Source organism: Denticeps clupeoides, chromosome 8, assembly GCF_900700375.1.
Source record: "Denticeps clupeoides chromosome 8, fDenClu1.1, whole genome shotgun sequence".
In the NCBI taxonomy this organism is placed as follows: Eukaryota; Metazoa; Chordata; class Actinopteri; order Clupeiformes; family Denticipitidae; genus Denticeps; species Denticeps clupeoides.
This window is the reverse complement of record NC_041714.1, coordinates 20,575,361-20,595,767: the sequence shown is the minus strand read 5'-3', so window position 1 is coordinate 20,595,767 and position 20,407 is coordinate 20,575,361. Positions and strand designations below refer to the sequence as shown.

The window sequence follows — 20,407 nt, the reverse complement described above, 5'->3', positions numbered from 1 at the left end:
CCGAGACCACGACGCGGGGGAAGCGTCCCACCTCATTGGACAGGGAGGACTTGGTAAAGGGACTCCTGAGTGAAACACCTAGGGGAGTGTGTCAGAATTAGAAAGGCCCTCGCCCACCTCTGACACACAGCAGATCGCTGGCGTTGTCCGACGGCCTCCTACGTGCGGCTGTGTTGGTAATAAATGTACGACTTGGAACAGTCAAATACAAACTGCCCCGTTTTTTTTTTGTAGGATTAAACATTTTATTGATGGTTTTTAAGGCACTAGATGGACAGGCCCCACCCTACATAACAGGTCTCGTTCGTTTTCAGCCCACTCATAGATCCTTAAGGTCGAGCAGCAACGGCCTCCTCCAGAAGGGTGACGGAGCCGTCGCGACTGCTGTGCCCCGCCTGTGGAACCAGCGACCACTTGACCTTAAACTTGCCCCGACAACCTCCGCTGTTCTTTTGAGCTCTCGCTGGTTTTTATTTATTCATTGATTCCTATTTGGTAGCCTCTACTGTCCATGTATTTTACTTTGTTCTTTTTATGTATATTTGCAGGGTTTTTTTTGTACAAGTACAGCACTTTGGTGCAGTGGAACTGCCGTTTAAGTGCCATTGAAATAAAGCTGACTTGATTCGGTGTCACAATAATGTCACACGGTGTGCGCTAGTGTTAATGTTTACATTTACATTTACAGCATTTATCAGACGCCCTTATCCAGAGCGACTTACAATCAGTAGTTACAGGGACAGTCCCCCTGGAGCAACTTAGGGTTAAGTGTCTTGCTCAGGGACACAATGGTATTAAGTGGGATTCGAACCCGGCTCTTCTGGTTCACAGGCGAGTGTCTTACCCACTAGGCTACTACCACCATGTTTATCAGAATATCATCAATTCTGATGGTTTGACAGCATGGTCCAGTTCTGCACTTGCTTTCGTTGTGTTTTCTAGTAAACGTGTGCACATGCAGATTCGCATGTGCATCTATGCGCAGCAGCCTTTTTCTTTTCTATGAATGATAACGCATGTGGGTGCACAGTGGCGCCGTAGTGATGAACACACCCAAGAGTTCAGATCACGCCTCGGATCTCGTGTGGGTGGAGCTCGTACGCTCTCCCCATGTTGGTCTCCTGCGGGTTCTCCAGTTTCCTCCATGAACTGGGACTCTTGGTGGGTGTTGCCCCATACTCCTCAGTGTGATGAATAAACAGTGGCAGAACTGATAGAATGTGTCGTGCAGTCTTCACTTCACTCGTATCGATCATATCGCGAGAGCTTGAATTAACGCAACAAAACGACGTGAAATTTGACATTTGTTTATTTGAAACAACAAAAACTGTTTGAGAAACCATTGGTAAGACCATTTTTCTTTTCTTTAGAATGCTCTGTGATTTGGCACTGGATTACACTTAAAACAGAGTAAGAACCAGGGCAAGTACTTCAAACCGGGAGACCAAAACTGTGAAGAAACTCGAGCCAAAAACAAAAACGAACTTATTAGATATCAACGGACAAAACTTTGGAGATAGTGTTGAGAATTTGGGCCGGTGGGATTCCCACTGTCCACATCATCACTTCTGCAATGAACAATTTTAAACTAAACCACATTTTCTTAAAGGTGATAAAAGCGTCCACCCAACTGGTGTCTCCTAAAACTCTTCCAAAAAAAGAAATAAAAAAAAACACAGAAGCCTTTTCATTTTTAATGCAGGTCGGGCCTTCAAATCGAGGTAAGTCAACAATTTCAGACCTTGTGATGTTTGATCACAAATTAAGACAATCAGAAAGTCAGTTCCTTTGCTAATCGATCCCCCCCCGCCGCACGTTAAAACGAGCTTGACCCACTTATTATCACGAAACGCCCCAAAAAGATCTCAGATTCTAAGCCTAGTCCCACCCTGCTGGCTCACAGCAATGTGATCAATTATTATTTTGAAAATGTCGTTTTTTTATATTATAATTAATTGGGAAGTGCCATAAAACGTCATATCAGTATCGTCTGATAAGCAGAGGCCACTAAAACCTGTGATAAACTGACACATTAAAATTGAAAGTTAAATTATTATTTTGATACTCTGAGGTCTCTTTAACAGCAGAAGCTGCGTTGTGGTCAGCCACAACACAAACCACCCCGGCTCGGGCCCATCAAGACGCCATCTTTTCAGCACGGGCCAGACGCAGATCCGGAGAACCTAGAAGTCAAGTCGACACCTAGAACTCGTTGTCTTGTTCGTCAGGCCAGGTCATCCGTCCCCGCGGCGCCTTCTGAAATCCTTTCGATCACGAGAAGAACCAAGCGTTTTGGTTCAGGGAGTCCACTGGGGAACCTTCTGGACCAGTCGTCCGCAATTTTGGTCCTCTGGCCCATTTTCTCCTCCGCCCCGACGTTCACTATGAGTTGCATTTAGACAAAATAATGAACGTTGGAGCCCTGCTCGGTATTAATGTTGTGGCTGATCAGTGCACAGTTTCTTAGAGAAGAGAAAAGACCCTCCGGTGACGCGTCTTACGGTGACGCGGGCAACAAATCTGCGGCTTGTGACCGGGCTCGGGAAGACCGAAGATGAAAAGGCACGTTCCCACGCCCGCAGGGTTTATGCGGCGGCGTGATGAAGAGTAAATGTACGTTTGACGCGCAGCCTTCAGACCAAAGGGAGCGGTCAAAGCTGCGGCGCAGGCGAAGCGTTAGTCGGTTAGCATGCGGCGGCTCCGCCGGGCCCTTCTCCTCAGCACTCTTCGCTCGCCCTCTTCCGCGACTGATCGCCCCTGCGAAGGAACAGCGCGGTTACACCACACGGCAGCCCGTCACCCGGCCGGCGCGGCGCGGCGCTGGGCTCGTACGGACCTGGGGAAGCCGTTGCGGGTCAGCTCCATCTGCAGCTTCTGGTCTTGCGCCGCGTAATCCGGGAGCCGGGACTCCACGGCAGGGGGGTGGATTTGAGGGATGAACCTGGAGAAAATGGCCGGGGCGAGGGTCGCCCAATCTGCAGCGACACATCCAGAGGTCAAGGGTCACGGATAATAAAGTAACCAAAACAGCCTTTACCATACGACTCAAGGGCTGGGCGATTGGTCACGATACACTTTCCATGATTATTTTTGTATATCGCCAGACTGAAACCAGCTTAATAAACAGTTAATTAACATATAAATCCATGACTCCGCGTCTCAGTTTTCTGGCTTTGCGAAGTGAACGATGTCACGTCGAGTAACGTAAACACACACACACACATCGCCACGTTGTGATAAAGGAAGTGCCCCTCACCTGGCCGTAAACTGTACAGGCCCTTCACCACGCTCGCCATCGTCGAAGGCTTAACTTGAAAAGGCGAGCAATGAGCCGTTTTCAGGAGAGCTTGAAAAAAAATAATAAAAATAATAATAATAATTCTAATAAAAATGGCAATAAAAAAAACTCAGCGAGCCGCCCGGACGAGCTCGGATCCGCGGCGACTCACGTAGTAACGTCCGCACGTGTCTCTCTGCCACGTGGTCCGAGAACAGCTTCATGAGGATCTCTCTCAGGTCCTGGTTCAGCTTCCTTTCGATGTAGAACTTGTTCTGGGGGCCGCGGTGAAGAGGAACTTTAAACGTGCCGGCGGCGGGGTGTGTGTGTGTGTGTGTGTGTGTGTGTGTGTGTGTGGGGGGTGCTGGCGTCTCACCATGTAGATGAAGACCGGGACGATGCACTGCAGGGCCGCGGTGTACTGCGTGAAGGCCAGGTTGAAGTTCTCGATGAAGGCCTCCGGTGGGCTGCCCTGGGGAAAAAGTAAAGGCCGCGACGGCCGGCTGTCACGGTAACGGCCGTGGCGTCCATTTTAAATCACAAACGTCCCTTACCAGCAAGTGAGCAGAGACCTGCTGGAGGTGGCAGGTGATCTTCCATATCAGGTCGTGGTACAGGAGCTCCGAGTGCTGCTGGCACACGCACTTGTACACGTGGCTGGGGAACAAGCGGGCCCGGCGTTAGTGGGGGCGGCGTCTCGGGGGCGCCCCGGGCGCCGCCCGCGCGTCCTACCTGTATATCTGCTCGTACGAGATGGAAACGTGGTCCGTGGGGCCCTGGGTCAGCAGGTGCTGAACGGCCTTCTCCAGCTTCGGCCAGTAGACCTTCTTGTAATCCTCCGCGGTCATGGAATTCATCACTGCGCACAGAGAGGGGGGGTCAGGGCCCAAAGCACCCGACTTTCAGTTTTAACGCGCCTGTTTTCTCCGGCCTTCTATTAAAGTCCCAGACACGGTGTCAATTATTAAGTCCCCTTTATCACACAGACAGTGTTAAATTCACCCTAGTTAGGCTGTCCTAGTTAGAGTACCGGGCCCCTGTAGCACCAATATACCGCTTTTACCACATTTCAGTATCGGCCGTACGATGCCACCGTCTGCCGCTGCTTCTGTTGGTTCTCGCCGAGACACGGAATCAAGCACACGGACCACCGGCAGACTCCAGTGTAGAGACCAGCAGAGAAATCCTGGTTCCTGACACCTGCTAAACGAGGAGGGTCACCACAGCCACCACCACCGTAACTACACCTTCAGGGGTCTTCAAATGGACCAGTAGCATCATAATGGACACATAATGTACACCACGACACTGGACTAGAACCTACTCTGCACGGTCCAGTACCTCCAGACAGGGACAGATGCTCTATACTACACTTCTACATCTCCACCTCTACAACTGTAGGACTTGTTCTCTTACTGGACAAACCATCACCAACCCTGCACTGACACCACTTGCTGGCTCTCTCTACCCTGGAAGGGGGTCCCTCTCTGCGTCTCTCCATCCCAACGTTTATTCCTTTCTTTTTTTCTCTCTCCTAGTTTTTTTTGTGTGTGCAGAAAAGTGTCAAAGCCCATTGAGACGTACTGTATGTGATTTTGGGCTCTATAAGCGATAAATGTCGCTGTTGTTGTCGTTCGGCGTCGCCCGAGTCGCACTTACAGAACTTCGCGGCCGAGTTGAGCGTGAGTTTCCCGGCGGCGGCGGCGGCCGAGGCTCCGGGGCTCTCCGCGTCGCTCGCCTCGCTGCTGACGCTGCTGGAGTCGGAGTCCATGCTCCTCGGGTCCGGGCCGCACGACCCCGCGGGGGAGACGGGAAGCGGCGCTCCGTTTGACAGCCGCGTCCGCGCGAAGGCGCACGCAGTGCCGCCGCCGCCGTCGCGGTAGTTGTGGTTGTGGTCGTCGACGCGGTCCTCTTCCATCTCCTCCATCCTGCGGGCTTCACTCGCGACGCGGGCGGCGACGCGGATTCATCGAGCCGCGTACCGGCAGACTTTTGGTCCACGGAGTTTGGAGGGCGAAACTGTTAGCGGCTCCGCATCTCGCCTCGCTCCTCCGAGACGTCCGACTTTGCGACAGTTTGCGGCAAACATTTCCGTTTTCTGAGCCGGCCGCTGCATGCTGGGAATTGTAGTCCCCGCATGCACTCACCATTATCGTTTTACTCTTATTAAAAATACATATTTGATCTAGAGCCATTGAATAAATGCTAGAATAAGACAAGGACGAGAGAAAGTACAGTAACAGAACAATTACAGAGAATTTAAAACATTTGCAGCTGTTGTTAAGCGTCTTTGAGAAGATATTTGGAAAAAAGTGTTACATTTTTTTGCCCCTTTATTCCAGTCTCTGGCAAAAGCAGACTAGAATGAACTGTCGAAAAGCTATCCTGTTGTTTATTATCTCATCTAGAGAAGGACCAGCGTATCATCAGCGTATAGGTGCTTATGAGAGTTAACAGTTCCATCTTTTTTTAAATTAGCAACCTCAAACTGTCTGACAGTTTGGAATCATTCATCGAACTGCAGTTGTGTAAAGTAAAGTGTAGTGATTGTCACATGTGATACACAGCAGCACAGCACACGGTGCACACAGTGAAATTTGTCCTCTGTATTTAACCCATCACCCTGAGTGAGCAGTGGGCAGCCATGACAGGCGCCCGGGGAGCAGTGTGTGGGGACGGTGCTTTGCTCAGTGCCACCTCAGTGGCACCTTGGCAGATCGGGATTCGAACCGGTAACCTTCTGATTACGGGGATGCTTCCTTAAGCGCTAGGCCACCACTGCCCCTGAAGTGAAAGTGAAGTGACTGTCGCACAAAACGTTGTCCTCTGCTCTTAACCCATCGCCCTTAGTGAGCAGCGAAGGACTGTACAGTACTTCATAGATCCCAAAGGGGAATAATAGAATGTGCATTTGTACAAAGGTACATAAAGAAGCTGTTACATTTACATTTTTAATGGGGTACAGAGTGTGGGGACGGTACTCTCCCTATTGGATCCTTAGTGGCCCCTTGGTAGTTCGAGATTCGAACCAGTAACCTTCCAGACATGAGATCACTTGGTGAGGTAATTTCCTCACATTCATTATCCTACCACTGCTATGCCGATGACACACAACTCATCTGCTCTTTTCTTCCCTCAGATCTACATGTTGCTTCCAAAATCTTTGCAGGTCTAACTGACATCTCATCTTGGAGGGCAGCCAATCACCTCAAACTCAATCCACCAAAAAATAAACTAATATTCATAATCCTTATCTGTCAACACAGGCCACCCAGATACTGGTTCAGTCCTTAGTAATCTCACGACTGGACTACTGTAACTTCCTTCTAGCTGGTCTACCTCTATGTACCATCCGACCTCTTCAACTCATACAAAATGCAGCAGCACGACTGATCTTCAACCTTCCCAACTTCTCCCACACCGCCCCTCTGCTACGTTCCCTCCACTGGCTCCCAGTAGCTGCACGCATCAGGTTCAAAACACTGATGCTGGACTACAAAGCCAAACATGGAGTAGCACCATCCTACCTCACAGCCCTTATTACACCTCGCACTGCACCTCGTCTACTCCGAGCCTCCAGTACTGCTCGCCTGGTCCCTCCATCTCTGAAGGTAAAAGGAAGACGCTCATCTAGACTCTTCTCCGTCTTGGCCCCTCGGTGGTGGAATGAACTTCCAGCTCAGTCACTGAGCACCTTCACACGGCAGCTCAAGACCTTCCTCTTTAGAGAATATTTAGATGAACTTGTAACCTTCTTATTGTCTGACTTCTGTATAGAATCTACAACAGAGTGAATAAAAAGATTGTATTCATAGTTGGGGGTCCTAGTGATCCAGAATTGATCACTTCATCGATAATAACATGGAAGCATGTTTTAAGTCACTCTGGATAAGGGCGTCTGCCAAATGCCTTAAATGCTAAATGTAAACCTTCCAACAACAGGCCCATTTCCTTACCCGCTAAGTCGAATCTCACCTCACCTCCTCGGCATAGCTCATCACACGCCACGGGAGCTACAGTATCCACTGGACACCTGTAGGCGTGTTGGGTGCAGCCACTGCAGCCAGTTCACCGTTTAACTTGAAAGGTCAGAGGGCGCAAAAGCTCTGAAATATACACAATAGATGGAGGTCTACAGGTACCTGTTTAGTTTATCTGTTCATAAAGCATGCAATATTAGACATTAATTTAGGCAATTAAACATATATATTTGCCAGATGTTCTTCCAAGTTTCATGTGAAGTGGAAGTATACTTTGTTTAGCTTATTGAGACATACTGTATGTGATTATGGGCTATATGGCTGGTAGTAGCCTAGTGGGTAACACACACCTATGAACCAGAAGACCCAGGTTCAAATCCCACTTACTACCATTGTGTCCCTGACAAAATGCTTAACCCTGTGTGTCTCCAGGGGGGGGGACTGTCCCTGTAACTACTGATTGCAAGTCGCTCTGTATAAGGGCGTCTGATAAATGCTGTAAATTTGAAAGTGAAGTGATTGTCACACGTGATAAACAGCAGCACAGCACACAGTGCACACAGTGAAATTTGTCCTCTGCATTTAACCCATCACCCTGAGTGAGCAGTGGGCAGCCATGACAGGCGCCCTGGGAGCAGTGTGTGGGGACGGTGCTTTGCTCAGTGGCACCTCAGTGATACCGTGGCAGATCGGGATTCGAACCAGCAAACTTCTGATTACGGGGCCGCTTCCTTAACCACTAGTCCACCACTGCCCTGAATGTAAATGTATATAAGAAATAAATGTTGTTGTAAACAACCGCTTGTAGAAGTCTGATGAGAGCTTAAATAATAAAAAAAAGCCATGAAAGTACATCAATATCGTTTTATTTATTTTTTACAAAAAAAAAGGAACTTATAATAATTAACATTGTCCCTATTTCAGGCAGTAGGCAAAGACAGCACAAAGCTTTAATGAGGACATTCGGCTCTGATGAAAGAAACCTAGAAAGTTAGCAGATAAAGGGCCCACCAAAAACAAAGTTTGCAGGCCAGACCAACCCTGTCCTATAAACTCACAGTACATGAACGTCGGAAGGAATAGCAATATGATTAACAGGAAAACCATTAAAATCTCCTTATCTTAAACAGTTTCTGGTCAGATACATAAAAAGTACAAAGCAAAGAATGGAGTGCAACACACATTTCCTCCAAGGTCAAAATAAATTATATGGCTTGCTGGTTTGAACGAGTAAAAAAGTAAGACAGTATGTAAGTAAGGGGGGGGGTCATCTTGCCTAATTGAATGGGTTTCCCTGCATGGTTTTCTGCTTTTATCATGTACAACTGTGTCATTTGCTGCGTAAACGTAAAAAAAAAATTATATATATGATATATATTCAACTAATTTTAAAAGACTAATAAAGCTCTTACAAAATCTGAATGGGTTTGCATTTACAATGTTGTGCTTTCATATTGCAGACGCATGCTTAAGAAACCTTGGTGGGAATGGATTAATTTTTTTTTTTAACTCAACTCTGTAGGAAAGACATTTTTCCTGTTAATACAAAACATGCTCGGTGGAAATACGCTAATTCTACTGGGCAGCAGACGATATAGTCCGATTCAGCGCGGCGGTTTTTGAGAGTGCACAGAAAAACTTTTGCAGAAAGATTGAAGTAGTCTTTGCCCAAAACCGCTTGTTAAATGTGGGTATAAGGCTTCTTATGGTCATGTACATTTCCATTTGAAATCAAGAAATATTTTTTTTTATTTTGCCATCTTCTTGTTTCTGAACAGCACAAAAATAGTTACAGAATAGATAAAAGTAACTATAAAAAGTAGCTGCCACGTATTTGAAGAACCAGAAAGAAGAGGAAAAAAATAAAGCCACCATCCTGCCTTAGAACGCTGCACTAAAGTGGTGAGACTTCCAACGACGACACACTTGGGAAAATTCTAAAAACGACTCAATGGTGGTGAAAGAAAATCTTTGGTCTGCACACACGTTCCCTTTATTCATCCCATATCCAAATCTACCGACAAGTATGAAACCAACGTGCCCCGCCCAGACAGACACTTTTGAGAATGCAACGGGGGGGAGGGCGTTATTATGGAGAGATCTGATGTGCCAGGAGTTCGTACATCTTAACTTGAGCTACGGTCACATAACTCGAACATTTTACAACACCTTGATTTGGTGTCGCTTAAAAAAAAAAAAAAAAAAAAAAAAAAAAAAAAAAGCTCAGATGCAAAAAACATTTCAAGAAAACTATGAAACGTCACAATACATCCCCAAGTACATTATCTGTACAGTTCTAGTTGCCGGAGGGGAGGGAGGGCATGTTTTTTTTTTTTTTTTTTTGTCCCCCTGTTGATCATAAACCATAATTTAGCAAATCCAGGCATCTGTGCAAGCAAAAATATGTTCTGTAAAACCGGCTGTTAAGTGCACTGTTGTCTGGGCCCAAAAAAAAAAAAAAAAAAAAAAGTGTACTAGGTGTGCGCTAACAGATATATATAATATATATATCAATACGTACTAATGTCTCTTATAAATTACCACTGCGTATGCCCTCTTCTTTTGCATAAACTCCAGCGCTCTCACCCCGAAACGGCAGTTTTTCAGGGGCTGAGACAGATTCCAGCCGCCACCTCGGTGGCGAACTGCGTTCTAAAAAGCCGGCGGACCGCCGCTCTTCAGACCGCTGCGGAGGACCTGAAAATGCTCTGAAGGTCACACCAGCAAGCGTCACACGTTCCCCTTTAACACGGACAGGAGGATGGAGAGGATGGCAGGAGGGTACGAAAATATGAACCTGACGGTAAAGACAGTGCTCGACGACACCGCGGCCATCTCTTATCGTCGCCTTTAAAGGTCTGTGGCGTCTGTGTGATTGGCTGCTTCCGTACAGTTTGTCAGAGAGCTGGGCGCGGCGGGGCCCTCGCTGGCTTGGTTTTCTGGCAGTGTGTCTCTAGGGCTGTCGTCCTCGTCCTCCTCCGCCGGTGGACGCAGCCATTCATTACCACCCTCCTCTTCCAGCCCCTCGGCACTGCTACACGAGTCCTCGCTGTCACACGAGCTGGACGTCTCGTCTTCGGAGTTCGAGTACACTTCGGCTCCATGGAAGATGTAGTGATTTGGTGCTTGGAACAAGTATTGGGAGCCTGTAGAGTAAATGAAGTTTATATAAATATTAACATTAATATTAAAATAAATGCTGTAAACGCCACAGTAAGCCGTGGTGATGATCAATATTAAAACAACGTATTTGTAAAGAGCAGCAAGAGACAGATTAGTGGCGTGAATCTGTAAATCTTACTATCGAGGCGTTTGCTGATCGGGCTTCGGCAGCGTCGGTTCAGCCAGCATCGCCTGCGCAGCCCATCCTGCAGCGCCGGCGCCTCTTCTCTCGCCGCCGCCGCCGGCTCGGCCGTCCGGGGTCCCCTCTCGTCCGCGGAGCCGCGCGTGGCCTCCCCCGCCTGCTCCTCGCCCGCGTGCGCGGGAGCCGGCCGAGCGGGTTTCTCCGTGATTTCGCTGAGCCTGGAGGAATTGTAGCACAGCTGCTGGAAGTCGCCGCCCAGCCGGTGGCACAGCTCGTTGACGATGACGTCACAGTCGCCCAGGAGCTCCACGTCAAAGTTGAGGTGAGGCAGCTGCTCCCGGTTGATCAGGACCTGAGGCACTTCGTGTGGGATGGAACCTGCGTCGCAGAGTAAAGAATTTCATTCCTTAAATAAATCCTGCTATTGCAGAGAAATGCAAAAAAAATGATAAAATGTGGCATAAAAACGCATTAAAATCTTATTTCACTGGTGGTCCCAGGTTCAAACCCAGCTTACTCCCAACCGAGTCCCTGAGCAAGACACTTTACTTAACTTTACCTGGCAGACGCTTTTATCCAAAGCGACTGAGGGAGGGGGGGGGGACTGTACCTGTAACTACTAAATTGGATAACTTTCCAAAGTGCCACATTTCTACATATATTTTATCCCACTTCAGTGGTTAAGGAAGCGGCCCCCGTAATCAGAAGGTTGCCGGTTCGAATCCTGATCCGCCAAGGTGCCACTGAGGTGCACCGTCCCCACACACTGCTCCCCGGGCGCTCACTCGGGGTGATGGGTTAAATGCAGAGGACAAATTCCACTGTGTGAACCGTGTGCTGTGTACAATCACTTCACTTTTTTTTCCTGCTCTGGCACACGGCAGAAAAGAAAAAGAATTGCTGCCCTCCCCCCTTATTTGGCACGACGGCGGTAGAAGCGCTCAATTCTACAGAAACGCGCTGCGGGGGAAAACATACTTGGTATAAGTGCCACCGGCCGCACTTTTAGGGAGGACCCAATGACGATGAGGAGATCCACGTCGTCTTTGTCCTGCTTCATAGCCCGGTGGAACTGCTCTGGAAGGTTCTCCCCAAAGAAAACGATGTCTGGCTTCATGATGGCCAGAGGGATATCGGTACATTTCGGACAACGGGGAACCACCTGTAACGCAAAACATTTATACATAGATTAAAAAAAAAAAAAAAAAAAGTAGGCGTGGTCGATGGCATTATGTTCCTCATTGCAGTCCAAATGAAAAGTAGGTCTGTGGTTACCGCGTTAAGATTCATACGCGGTCAAAACACACCTGGCAGACCTACAGCGTCTGACATTTTTCTCCGTCCTCGCAGCGTCGCGCTAAAGCTCGGCTGCATATTAATGAGTCCCAACGAACAGAGGTCAAAGTTCAACAACGTTCAGTCTGCAGGGGCTCGCAGGACAGTTCACTTGAATCCACGCGTGGCGATGAAACGCTGAAAGCGCTTCCTTCCTACATTACCGTGGAAAGGCGTTCGCAAGGCGTTAGGACCTCACCTGGTTAAACACGTCTTCCTTTATGGCATCGCAGCCGGCCTTCTGCTTGCAAATGAGACAGGACGCCGTGGCAAAGGACCCTGCAACAAAATACAGACGCGTCTGAGCAGCAGAGAAAGTAGGGCTGCGACTATCGAATATTTTTGGAATAGAGTATTCTGTCTATTTTTCCCCCCCACCGATTAATCGATTAATCGGACAACTCCAACTTTTGCGTTTTTAAACAACTCTGACGATAGTGTGTTATGCAACATGAAAGTCTTCTTAAAATGAGCAAGCAATTATTCCTCACCAAAAAAACTTTTTTTTACTCAAACTCAATACTTTTATTAGATCAAAGCTTAAAACCTTAGGGTTACTGGCTCCAGAACTGAGCCCATTTAATAGGTAGAATGATTGTCTTTGTGCAATGTTATGTGCAAAATAGACAGATAGAAAGAGAGAGAGAGAGAGAGAATTTGTCTTAGTGCATGTGTGTGCAATGCATGTGCAAGCCTGCGCCGCTGTGATGTACAACGCTATAAACTGGCCCAAAAGTAATATTTGTATGCCTTTTACGCGCCAATAAATCGCGCCTCCGTAAATCATTTTCTGCCAATAAATCGCGCCTCCGATTTATTTCTTTCAAATGCGCGTCAGTTAAAACAGTCCGTGTAGAACAATGATACCGGAGTGGCGCAGCTCAGCGGGAGCGATACGATAATAGATGGACTTTGGTGACATTTTAAATGAAGCCTGGAGGCAGGGAATTTTCCTCGAATATTTTTGGTCATTGAATCATTCGCATCAATGTTTCAGGCCTAAACGAAAGCAAAAATGAAAAACAACGCACCGTGACACTGAATTATCCTCTGAACGCCGGCGACCTGCTCCAGGGTGTCGATGTTCTGCGTGTAGTTCCGCAGCAGCTTGCCCTGTTTGTCCAGCATGGCGATGAACTTGTGGCAGGGCGAGGGCTGGAACTGTCCCGGGTAGATTTCCTGCAAAGGATGGACGGCAGGCCGTCACGCCGGCGGCAGAGCGGCGCCTCGGGGGCGGGGGGGTCGCAACAAACCTTGGCGAATTTGAAGAAGGGCCGCGGGTCCCGTCTGAAGTACTCGATGTCAAACATCGCTTGGGGGTCTGGAAGATCCGGAAAATCTATTGCAAGTCTGGCGTAGATGCCGTCTCTGGAGCGGAAGTCGGGGATGCCGCAAGAAACGGACACCTGAGAGGAGAACCAAGAGAAAGGAAACGATGAGAATGGCAACGTTAACGCTGCAACGCGGCATTAAAAACGGGCCCCCACGCACCCCGGCACCGGTCAGCACGAGAATCTTCTTGCTTTCGTGAAGCAGCCTGACGACGTCGTCGAGCGTATTGACGTCTTTGCGCTTCTTCCGTTTCGGCGGCTCCGAGATGTTGATGATGATTTGCCAAAGCGTCATATCATCCAGGTCCGGTGGGAGTACAGCTTCTGGCAGCAATTCTCGCAAGATCGTCCGCGGGTCGGTCTCCATCATGATGTGCTGCTGGATAAAACTGTACGAACCTGTTCCGATCAAACAAAACTTGATCAAACCAGCCAAACCCGCTACATTTCCAGCAATTTCATTTCTACAAAAAAAAAAAAAAACTCGTACCAATCCGAGGCTGAGGTGTCCAGTCACTGGAGCTTGCGTGCGAGGACCGGTCGTCGCCGTCGTCGTCATTTGCCAAGTCTGGTGACGCGAAGCCATTGGGGTGGACATCGTTTTCAGCATCGATGCAGTCTGCAAATCAATTAAACCAGAAGCATCTCATTACAGCCCCGCGCACTGTGGATTGGCCTCTACGCGCCATCAGCATGTCAGTATATCCCTTCTTGCGCCGCAACAGGTTTCTGGCCCCCAGCGGGTCAGCCGTTGGAGCGTATCGGACGTGTCTGTGCCACCAACGGGTGTCGGGAAAAAACGGAAGGCCGCAGGCCTGGCCTCTGTGCGCAATATGGGGGGTCACCCACAAACCGAGACCACATTTGGAAAAGTGCGGGGAATAAAAATAAATAAAAAAGTTTATGAGACCAAAACGACTTGTCAGGTCGTGGGGCTTTTTTACCCGCATGGTTCAAGATATGGCTTGGATCTACGAGTCACATGCAATTCCCCCCCAAAAATGTGGAACACAATTATTAATCTAGTCAAAAAAAAGTGTCGTTTTTTTTTCTTTTCTTTTTTTTTGAAGCCGCACGTTACATAATGAATTTGTTGACTCTTAGAAGACGCCGAAGAAGACGCTTTGACACGTGTCTTGCCTCGGCCCAACTTACGGATCATGCACAATGCTGAAAATAAATAAATAAAAATGTCAATTGTAATATATATATATTTTTTATTATAGTCCCATTTTTCAGCCATTAATGCAGGTCGTACCGAAGCCCGCACACCCGCAAGCTATATGACAAAAATGACGACTCTATTGTGTGAGGTGTGCCATTACTTTCAGAGGTGACCGGAGTGGGCGTGGCCGAGGGCTTAGGGGCTCAAACAGGGTCACTTTCCCGTAGGAATGCACGGGACGCTAAGTGGGCGGGGCAGGGCGGCGTCCTCGCGTGACGTCACCGCGTACCTGAGAACACAAGCTGGTCTCCTTACGGTCCGCACAACATCAAGAATGACACGAAAACAAAACGTGGCTTGTTGGACTTTTTTTTTTTTAATATCACATGTCTAACTTTCCGAACTGCGCTCCGTGAGATTAAAGAAGGTTTAAAAACGACAAAAGAAATGTTACTTTTATTTTGGACTTTTTAAATGTTTTTATATCAGACGTCTAACTTTCCGAACTTTTCCCTTCACCGGCGGAACTTGCGCGCAATTGACGCAGAACCCCGTCATGCCGGGTAGGAGCCGCTCCGGCGGGCTGGGCTAGCCGCTGGCCCGGAGAGCGGACCGGCGGAGCGCTGGAGCCCGGCTCTGCGGTCCGCCGGTCCGGGGAAGAGCGCTAACCGGCTAACGCCCCCCCCCCAAAAAACCCAATAAGTTCCGGTATCTGATACCTGCGAGATCCAGGCCGTTCCCGGCGGCGCGGAGGGTATTTTCGCCGGGCGCCGACAGCGGCAGCCCATTGTCTCCGCCTAGCGTCGCTGTGGCCTCCCCCACCGCCATCGCCGGCTCAGCCTCCGCGTCGGACTCCTCCGCCCGGCTCCCTCCCGTGTCGCCGCCGCCGCCGCCGCGCAGCCTGCGCCGCTTGTCGGGGTCCGCGTCGGAGTCCGTCTTGGGCCTCTTGGGCGCCGGGCCGTCCGCCGCCGCTCGGGCCCCGGCGCGAACGTCCTCCGCGTCCGCCATCTTCCGCCGTGCAGCGCCGCTGTGCTGGCGCGGCGCCCCCGTGCGGATCCCTCCGCGCACTGCAGCGGGGCATTTAAATGGCGCGGACTGTGCGGTACATGATGTACGCGAACCCGGGACAAAAAAAAAACACCGATCTGCTGAACGGGGTTTTTCTAAAGCTCAAGTTGAGCTTTTATTGTCATTTCAGCTACATGCATGTGAGACAGTATGTAGTGAGACAAGAACCAGGCGCTGCATGTAAAATTATAAGAAAGGTGCACATGTGCGACGTCGACAAACGTCGACATAAAGTGCAACAAAGAAGTTTTTAGACCGATTGCTCTAAAAAAAAAACGGTGAAATGAGTTATGAAGGTGCAGAGTAACAAATGTGCAAATGTCGTTGTCGTAGTGTGCAAGCACTGCTATAATAGAAACGTAATAGAGATATATTGTGAACATATGAGATAGTGCGTGTGTGAAGTTGTTGCACAGTCTGACAGTGAGGGTCCGAATGCTTTGGTACCTTTTTCCGGGTGGTAGGAGGGTGAAGAGTGCATGTGAGGGGTGTGAGGAGTCCACCATGATGCTGGTGGCTTTCCGCATGCAGTGTGTGTGGTAAGTGTCCATTATGGAGGGAAGAGAGACTCCATTGAGTCTCTCTGTCTCTCCAAGACCTGATCCGCTGTAGGGTCTTACATTTACATTTACAGCATTTATCAGACGCCCGGGGCAGTGGTGGCCTAGCGGTTAAGGAAGCGGCCTCGTAATCAGAAGGTTGCCGGTTCGAATCCCGATCCGTCAAGGTACCACTGAGGTGCCACTGAGCAAAGCACCGTCCCCACACACTGCTCCCCGGGCGCCTGCCATGGCTGCCCACTGCTCACTCAGGGTGATGGGTTAAATGCAGAGGACAAATTTCACTGTGTGCACCGTGTGCTGTTCTGCTGTGTATCACATGTGACAATCACTTCACTTTACTTACTTTTTATCCAGAGCGACGTACAATCAGTAGTTACAGGGACAGTCCCCCCCCTGGAGACCCTCAGGGTTAAGTGTCTTGCTCAGGGACACAGTGGTAGTAAGTGAGGTTCATAGGCGAGTGTGTTACCCACTAGGCTCCTACCACCCTGTACAGTGATGACAGTGATGCAGCTGGTCAGAATGCTCTCAACGGTCCCTCTATAGAAGGTGGTGAGGATGGGCTTCCCTCAACCTCCGCAGGAAGTAGAGACACTGCTGGGCTTTCTTGGCTGTTGAGCTGGAGTTGAGTGTCCAGAAGAGGTTCTCCTCTAGATGAACACAGAGGAACTTTGTGTACTTGACAATCTCCACACAAGATCCGTCGATGTTCAGGGGAGAGTGGTCCCTCTGTTCTCTTCTGAAGTCAACGATAATCTCTTTCGTTTTGTCCACATTCAGAACCACGTTGTTGACCTTACACCAGTCCGTCAGTTGTTGCACCTCCTCTGTACGCTGTTTCATCGTTCTTGCGTCGTTCTTGCATCGTTCTCAACGAACTTGATGACAGACTTTTATCATGCTGAAATTATTCACATGATAGAAGCCATTCATAATTTCATTGTCCTGTTATATGTAATAAGAAAAGTAATTATCTTGTATCCACATATCCTCAGGACCAATGTAAGCCCTGGTTTCTCTTTGCTGGCCATTTGGTTTTCTTGAGCCTGGGTACTTACAGCACAGCATGATGGTACATAAGTGTAATAAGTTGCATTTGTCAAATATTCCTTCAACATTTTTAACTGATAATGCATTTCAGGACAGCTGCATGATCAAGTTTTATTCCACTGGCCAAAATCTTGGCACAAGATTTTGTCTATCAGTGTGAAATTTGGGGAAAACCAGTGTCGGTTCAGCAGGAACACAGTCCAGCACTGATCACTGATCAGTTTATGGATATTTAAGTGCAAATTGCATTTTAAAGCTGGTAACATGAATAAAACTGATTTAATTGCTCTTGTTTAATCAAACACCAAATTGACTCCCAATCATCCTGAAATAAATGTTACATAGCATACATAAAACTTCCGCAAAGGACAAAGGTAGTGTATTGTACTTTTACTTTAATTTACTGTATCCAAAGTGACTTACAAGCGGAAGACAGCAGCAATTCTCATACGGTTTCCATAGATTGTGAGTTATAAAACTAAGAGCCCTGATAAGTCTTAACTTGTCAGGAACAGAACATGCTAGGGAATTGTTGGGGGCTAGATGAAATTTTGTGTGTTTTCAAATGTTTCTTAAAGGTGGTGGTGGTCTCGGCTAGTCGAATGGAGCCGGGCAAGTCGTTCCACCAGCCAGGGACAACAAAGGAGAATAGATTGGGATCAGAGACCCCATGAAGAGGGATTTTTTTGTCTAATTTCGTTTGCAGATCTGAGAGTGTGGCTAACTAATAGTGTGTTGATGTAAGAGGGTGCACTTCCATTTACTGCCCTATAAGCAAGCATGAAGGATTTAAACTCAATGCGGGCATCTACTGGGAGTAGGTCTGTGCATCCACGAAATGAGTGAGTGTCTGTGCAGTCAAGCATTCTGCAAAGGTCCTGCAACTGCACGCATATTGTAACTACAACATTCAGCTCAAGCCACCCTGCTCTAGAATCTGAGAAGAACCGGACATTCTGGACCGTACTTCACCAGACTACTGTCTTGAGTGTCTGTCTGAACCCTAAAAAAGTTACCCTGACACTGCCTGCATGGAGGAGGGTCTCTCTGTCTAAAAAAAGTTTCTTCTGTTTTGCTTGTTTTCGGATATGCTGGAGGTGTCATTTGTAAATTTGAACAGGATCTAAATAAAATTGAATAAATCAAGTCTTTACATTTCTTTCTTTTAACAACCCTTGCAATAGCCCATTCTTTATATGCCAGTTGCTAGTGGCCCTGTGTGAAGGTAGGGGGCATGTTCAGGCTCCACCTTGTCACGTCCATGCGGGAATGACGCGGCGGGTGAACGTAGAGGAGGACGAGGAGTGACGAGGAACGAAGAATGAAGGACGCTTTCGCCTGACTTCACGGAACAGGGGTTTAATTGGTGAATCACAGGACAGGGGAGACATCCGAGACGAAGACACTGGTGAACATAGAACATAACTTCAAAGACCTGACAGCGGACAGAAACGAACAGGGCAGCTTTATACAATTAACACAGGTGAAAACGATTAGGGAACATTACACAGGACAACAATGAAACTCTGGTCCGGATCCTGAACCTGATCCGGACCTGAGTAACCCCCCTTTCGGACCGGATCCTGACACACCTCGTCCTACTGACCTGGTGATGTAAAAAAAAAAAAAAACGGAAAGAAGGCTACAGGGGAATTAAAACCGGCCAAGAATCCCATTACCACCGTTCCTCTCACGGTGAGGCCAGAATTGATAAGAGCCTGGCAGGGGTTTAAGGCCTGCTTTGTAGACTGAGTATAAAGTTATAAGGATGTCTTTGATGGCCTTGTTTCAAGCCTTCGGGTATTTTATGTGTGTATTTTATTTGTGATGTTACCAGTTTACAGCATAGTTTCCATTACAAACAGCAAAAAAAAAGGCTATTAAAGTTCTGTTCTTGTGAAAGGATGTGTTTGACAGTCTAAATTAAGTATTTGAATGTAGTGTGTGTGTGTCTGTTTCTTATTTAAATATGGTTTTAAAATCGGTTCAAGATTCAAGATTCTTTATTTGTCGCATGCATGGTTGTTCAAGTACAAGTACAGTGAAATGTACCCTGATCACCCCACAAGTCTGTGCAAATGAGAAAGGGCTATGAGACCAAATGAAAGAATGAAAAAAAGCAACAACAAGAAATAATGGAAATAAGATAGCTTTATGAGAAATCTGTCCATATGCAAAACTGGTATTACCATCCATGGTATAGAATTATTATTATTTTAAAAATATATAGTACAGGCCAAGAGTTTGGACACACCTTCTCATTAAATGTATTTTCTTTATTATAGCATATTATGATTTTTCTTGTGATTTTTTAATTGGATACACAAAGAAATATTCAATAGATTTACTTGATAACCATACTAATTAAGTCAGTTCAGCTAGATTTTTTTTAAGTAACAAATGATTTTATTAAGTTGAATAAAAACGTCATTTGGCATTGAATCCAAACTAAACACAAAATTCTTAAATTATATAATTTTTTTTTTTTGTTATTCGAACTGTGATGCGTTTCGTTGGAAACATTAAAATATTAATTCATTCAGGGAACGGAACTGGCTGCATTAGCCCAGCGCGGCCGGCAGGGGGCGGCATCCGCGCAACGTTCCGCGTCTGACGTGGAAACGAGCGAAAAACTCACATCTGTCGCGCGTAATAAAGGGCCGCAGCGCTTAATTCACAGCAGATGCGCGCTTCATATTTATTCATGGGCACGCTTTAGGTTAACGCTTTATGATATTTCCACGCGTACAGTTATAAATGATACGTTTGTTTAGAGCACCATGAACTAAATGTAAAAATAGGCCGTGAAACATTAACCCTGACATTTATTGGCACGGGGATGGTTTCTGTTTCTGTTATTCACTTTTTGGGGGACTGACTGTGGGACTTTGTCTTCTGAACGGATTCCCTCCAAACTGACCTACCTGCTTACCTGGCTCTACCTGCATCCGATAAGGGATCTGGCTCTCCGGAGGAGGAGGAGGAGGAGGAGGAATAGACGGAGAAGGTGGGGGTGAGCGAGTCGAGGCTCCCGTTAAGTAAAGGGGTGAAGACAGCGGCGCGCACATGATGGTGCTGCGCTCCGCGGCATAACGCCACCAGCAGCCCGCCAGCGGAATTTCCGGGGATCCTGTTCGCGCCGCAGTGTCTTCAGCACTTTACAGAGAAGACAGACGTTCTGGACACGCGTGGAGAAGGAGCGAAACGCCTGGATTTTGGGGTGGAACAGCTCATGATGCGCGTCTGGGTTCTGCTGTTCCTCTCCTGCGTCCTGCGCGCCCGAGGAGTGCAGAAGTTCCCCGCGCTGACGGTGAGGAAGACTCTTCTCTTCTCT

At 47.8% G+C, this 20,407-nt stretch overlaps 3 protein-coding genes across 3 annotated transcripts in view; 1 reads left to right on the top strand and 2 right to left on the bottom strand.

The window, feature by feature from the left end:
- Positions 1–1,291: 1,291 nt before the first annotated feature.
- On the bottom strand, positions 1,292–5,348 carry cacul1 (CDK2 associated cullin domain 1). Its single transcript, XM_028989079.1, has 8 exons — positions 4,937–5,348; positions 4,010–4,136; positions 3,832–3,934; positions 3,654–3,749; positions 3,450–3,552; positions 3,257–3,346; positions 2,837–2,975; positions 1,292–2,757 (listed from the first exon to the last, which is right to left on the bottom strand). The coding sequence occupies exons 1-8, from the start codon at positions 5,202–5,204 to the stop codon at positions 2,718–2,720; spliced, it is 966 nt and encodes a 321-aa protein (XP_028844912.1). The 5' UTR covers positions 5,205–5,348; the 3' UTR covers positions 1,292–2,717.
- Positions 5,349–9,579: 4,231 nt separating this feature from the next.
- sirt1 (sirtuin 1) lies at positions 9,580–15,404 on the bottom strand. The gene is made up of 9 exons (XM_028989058.1): positions 15,112–15,404; positions 13,718–13,846; positions 13,388–13,626; positions 13,150–13,302; positions 12,928–13,075; positions 12,096–12,175; positions 11,540–11,723; positions 10,559–10,939; positions 9,580–10,403 (listed from the first exon to the last, which is right to left on the bottom strand). The coding sequence occupies exons 1-9, from the start codon at positions 15,398–15,400 to the stop codon at positions 10,108–10,110; spliced, it is 1,899 nt and encodes a 632-aa protein (XP_028844891.1). The 5' UTR covers positions 15,401–15,404; the 3' UTR covers positions 9,580–10,107.
- Positions 15,405–19,965: 4,561 nt separating this feature from the next.
- LOC114795589 (SPARC-related modular calcium-binding protein 2-like) overlaps positions 19,966–20,407 on the top strand; it is a 22,803-nt gene continuing 22,361 nt past the window's right edge. The window contains exon 1 of the mRNA XM_028989076.1: positions 19,966–20,383. Within this exon, the coding sequence (XP_028844909.1) occupies positions 20,306–20,383 (78 nt within the window). The 5' untranslated portion in view covers positions 19,966–20,305. The remainder of the gene's footprint in view (positions 20,384–20,407) is intronic.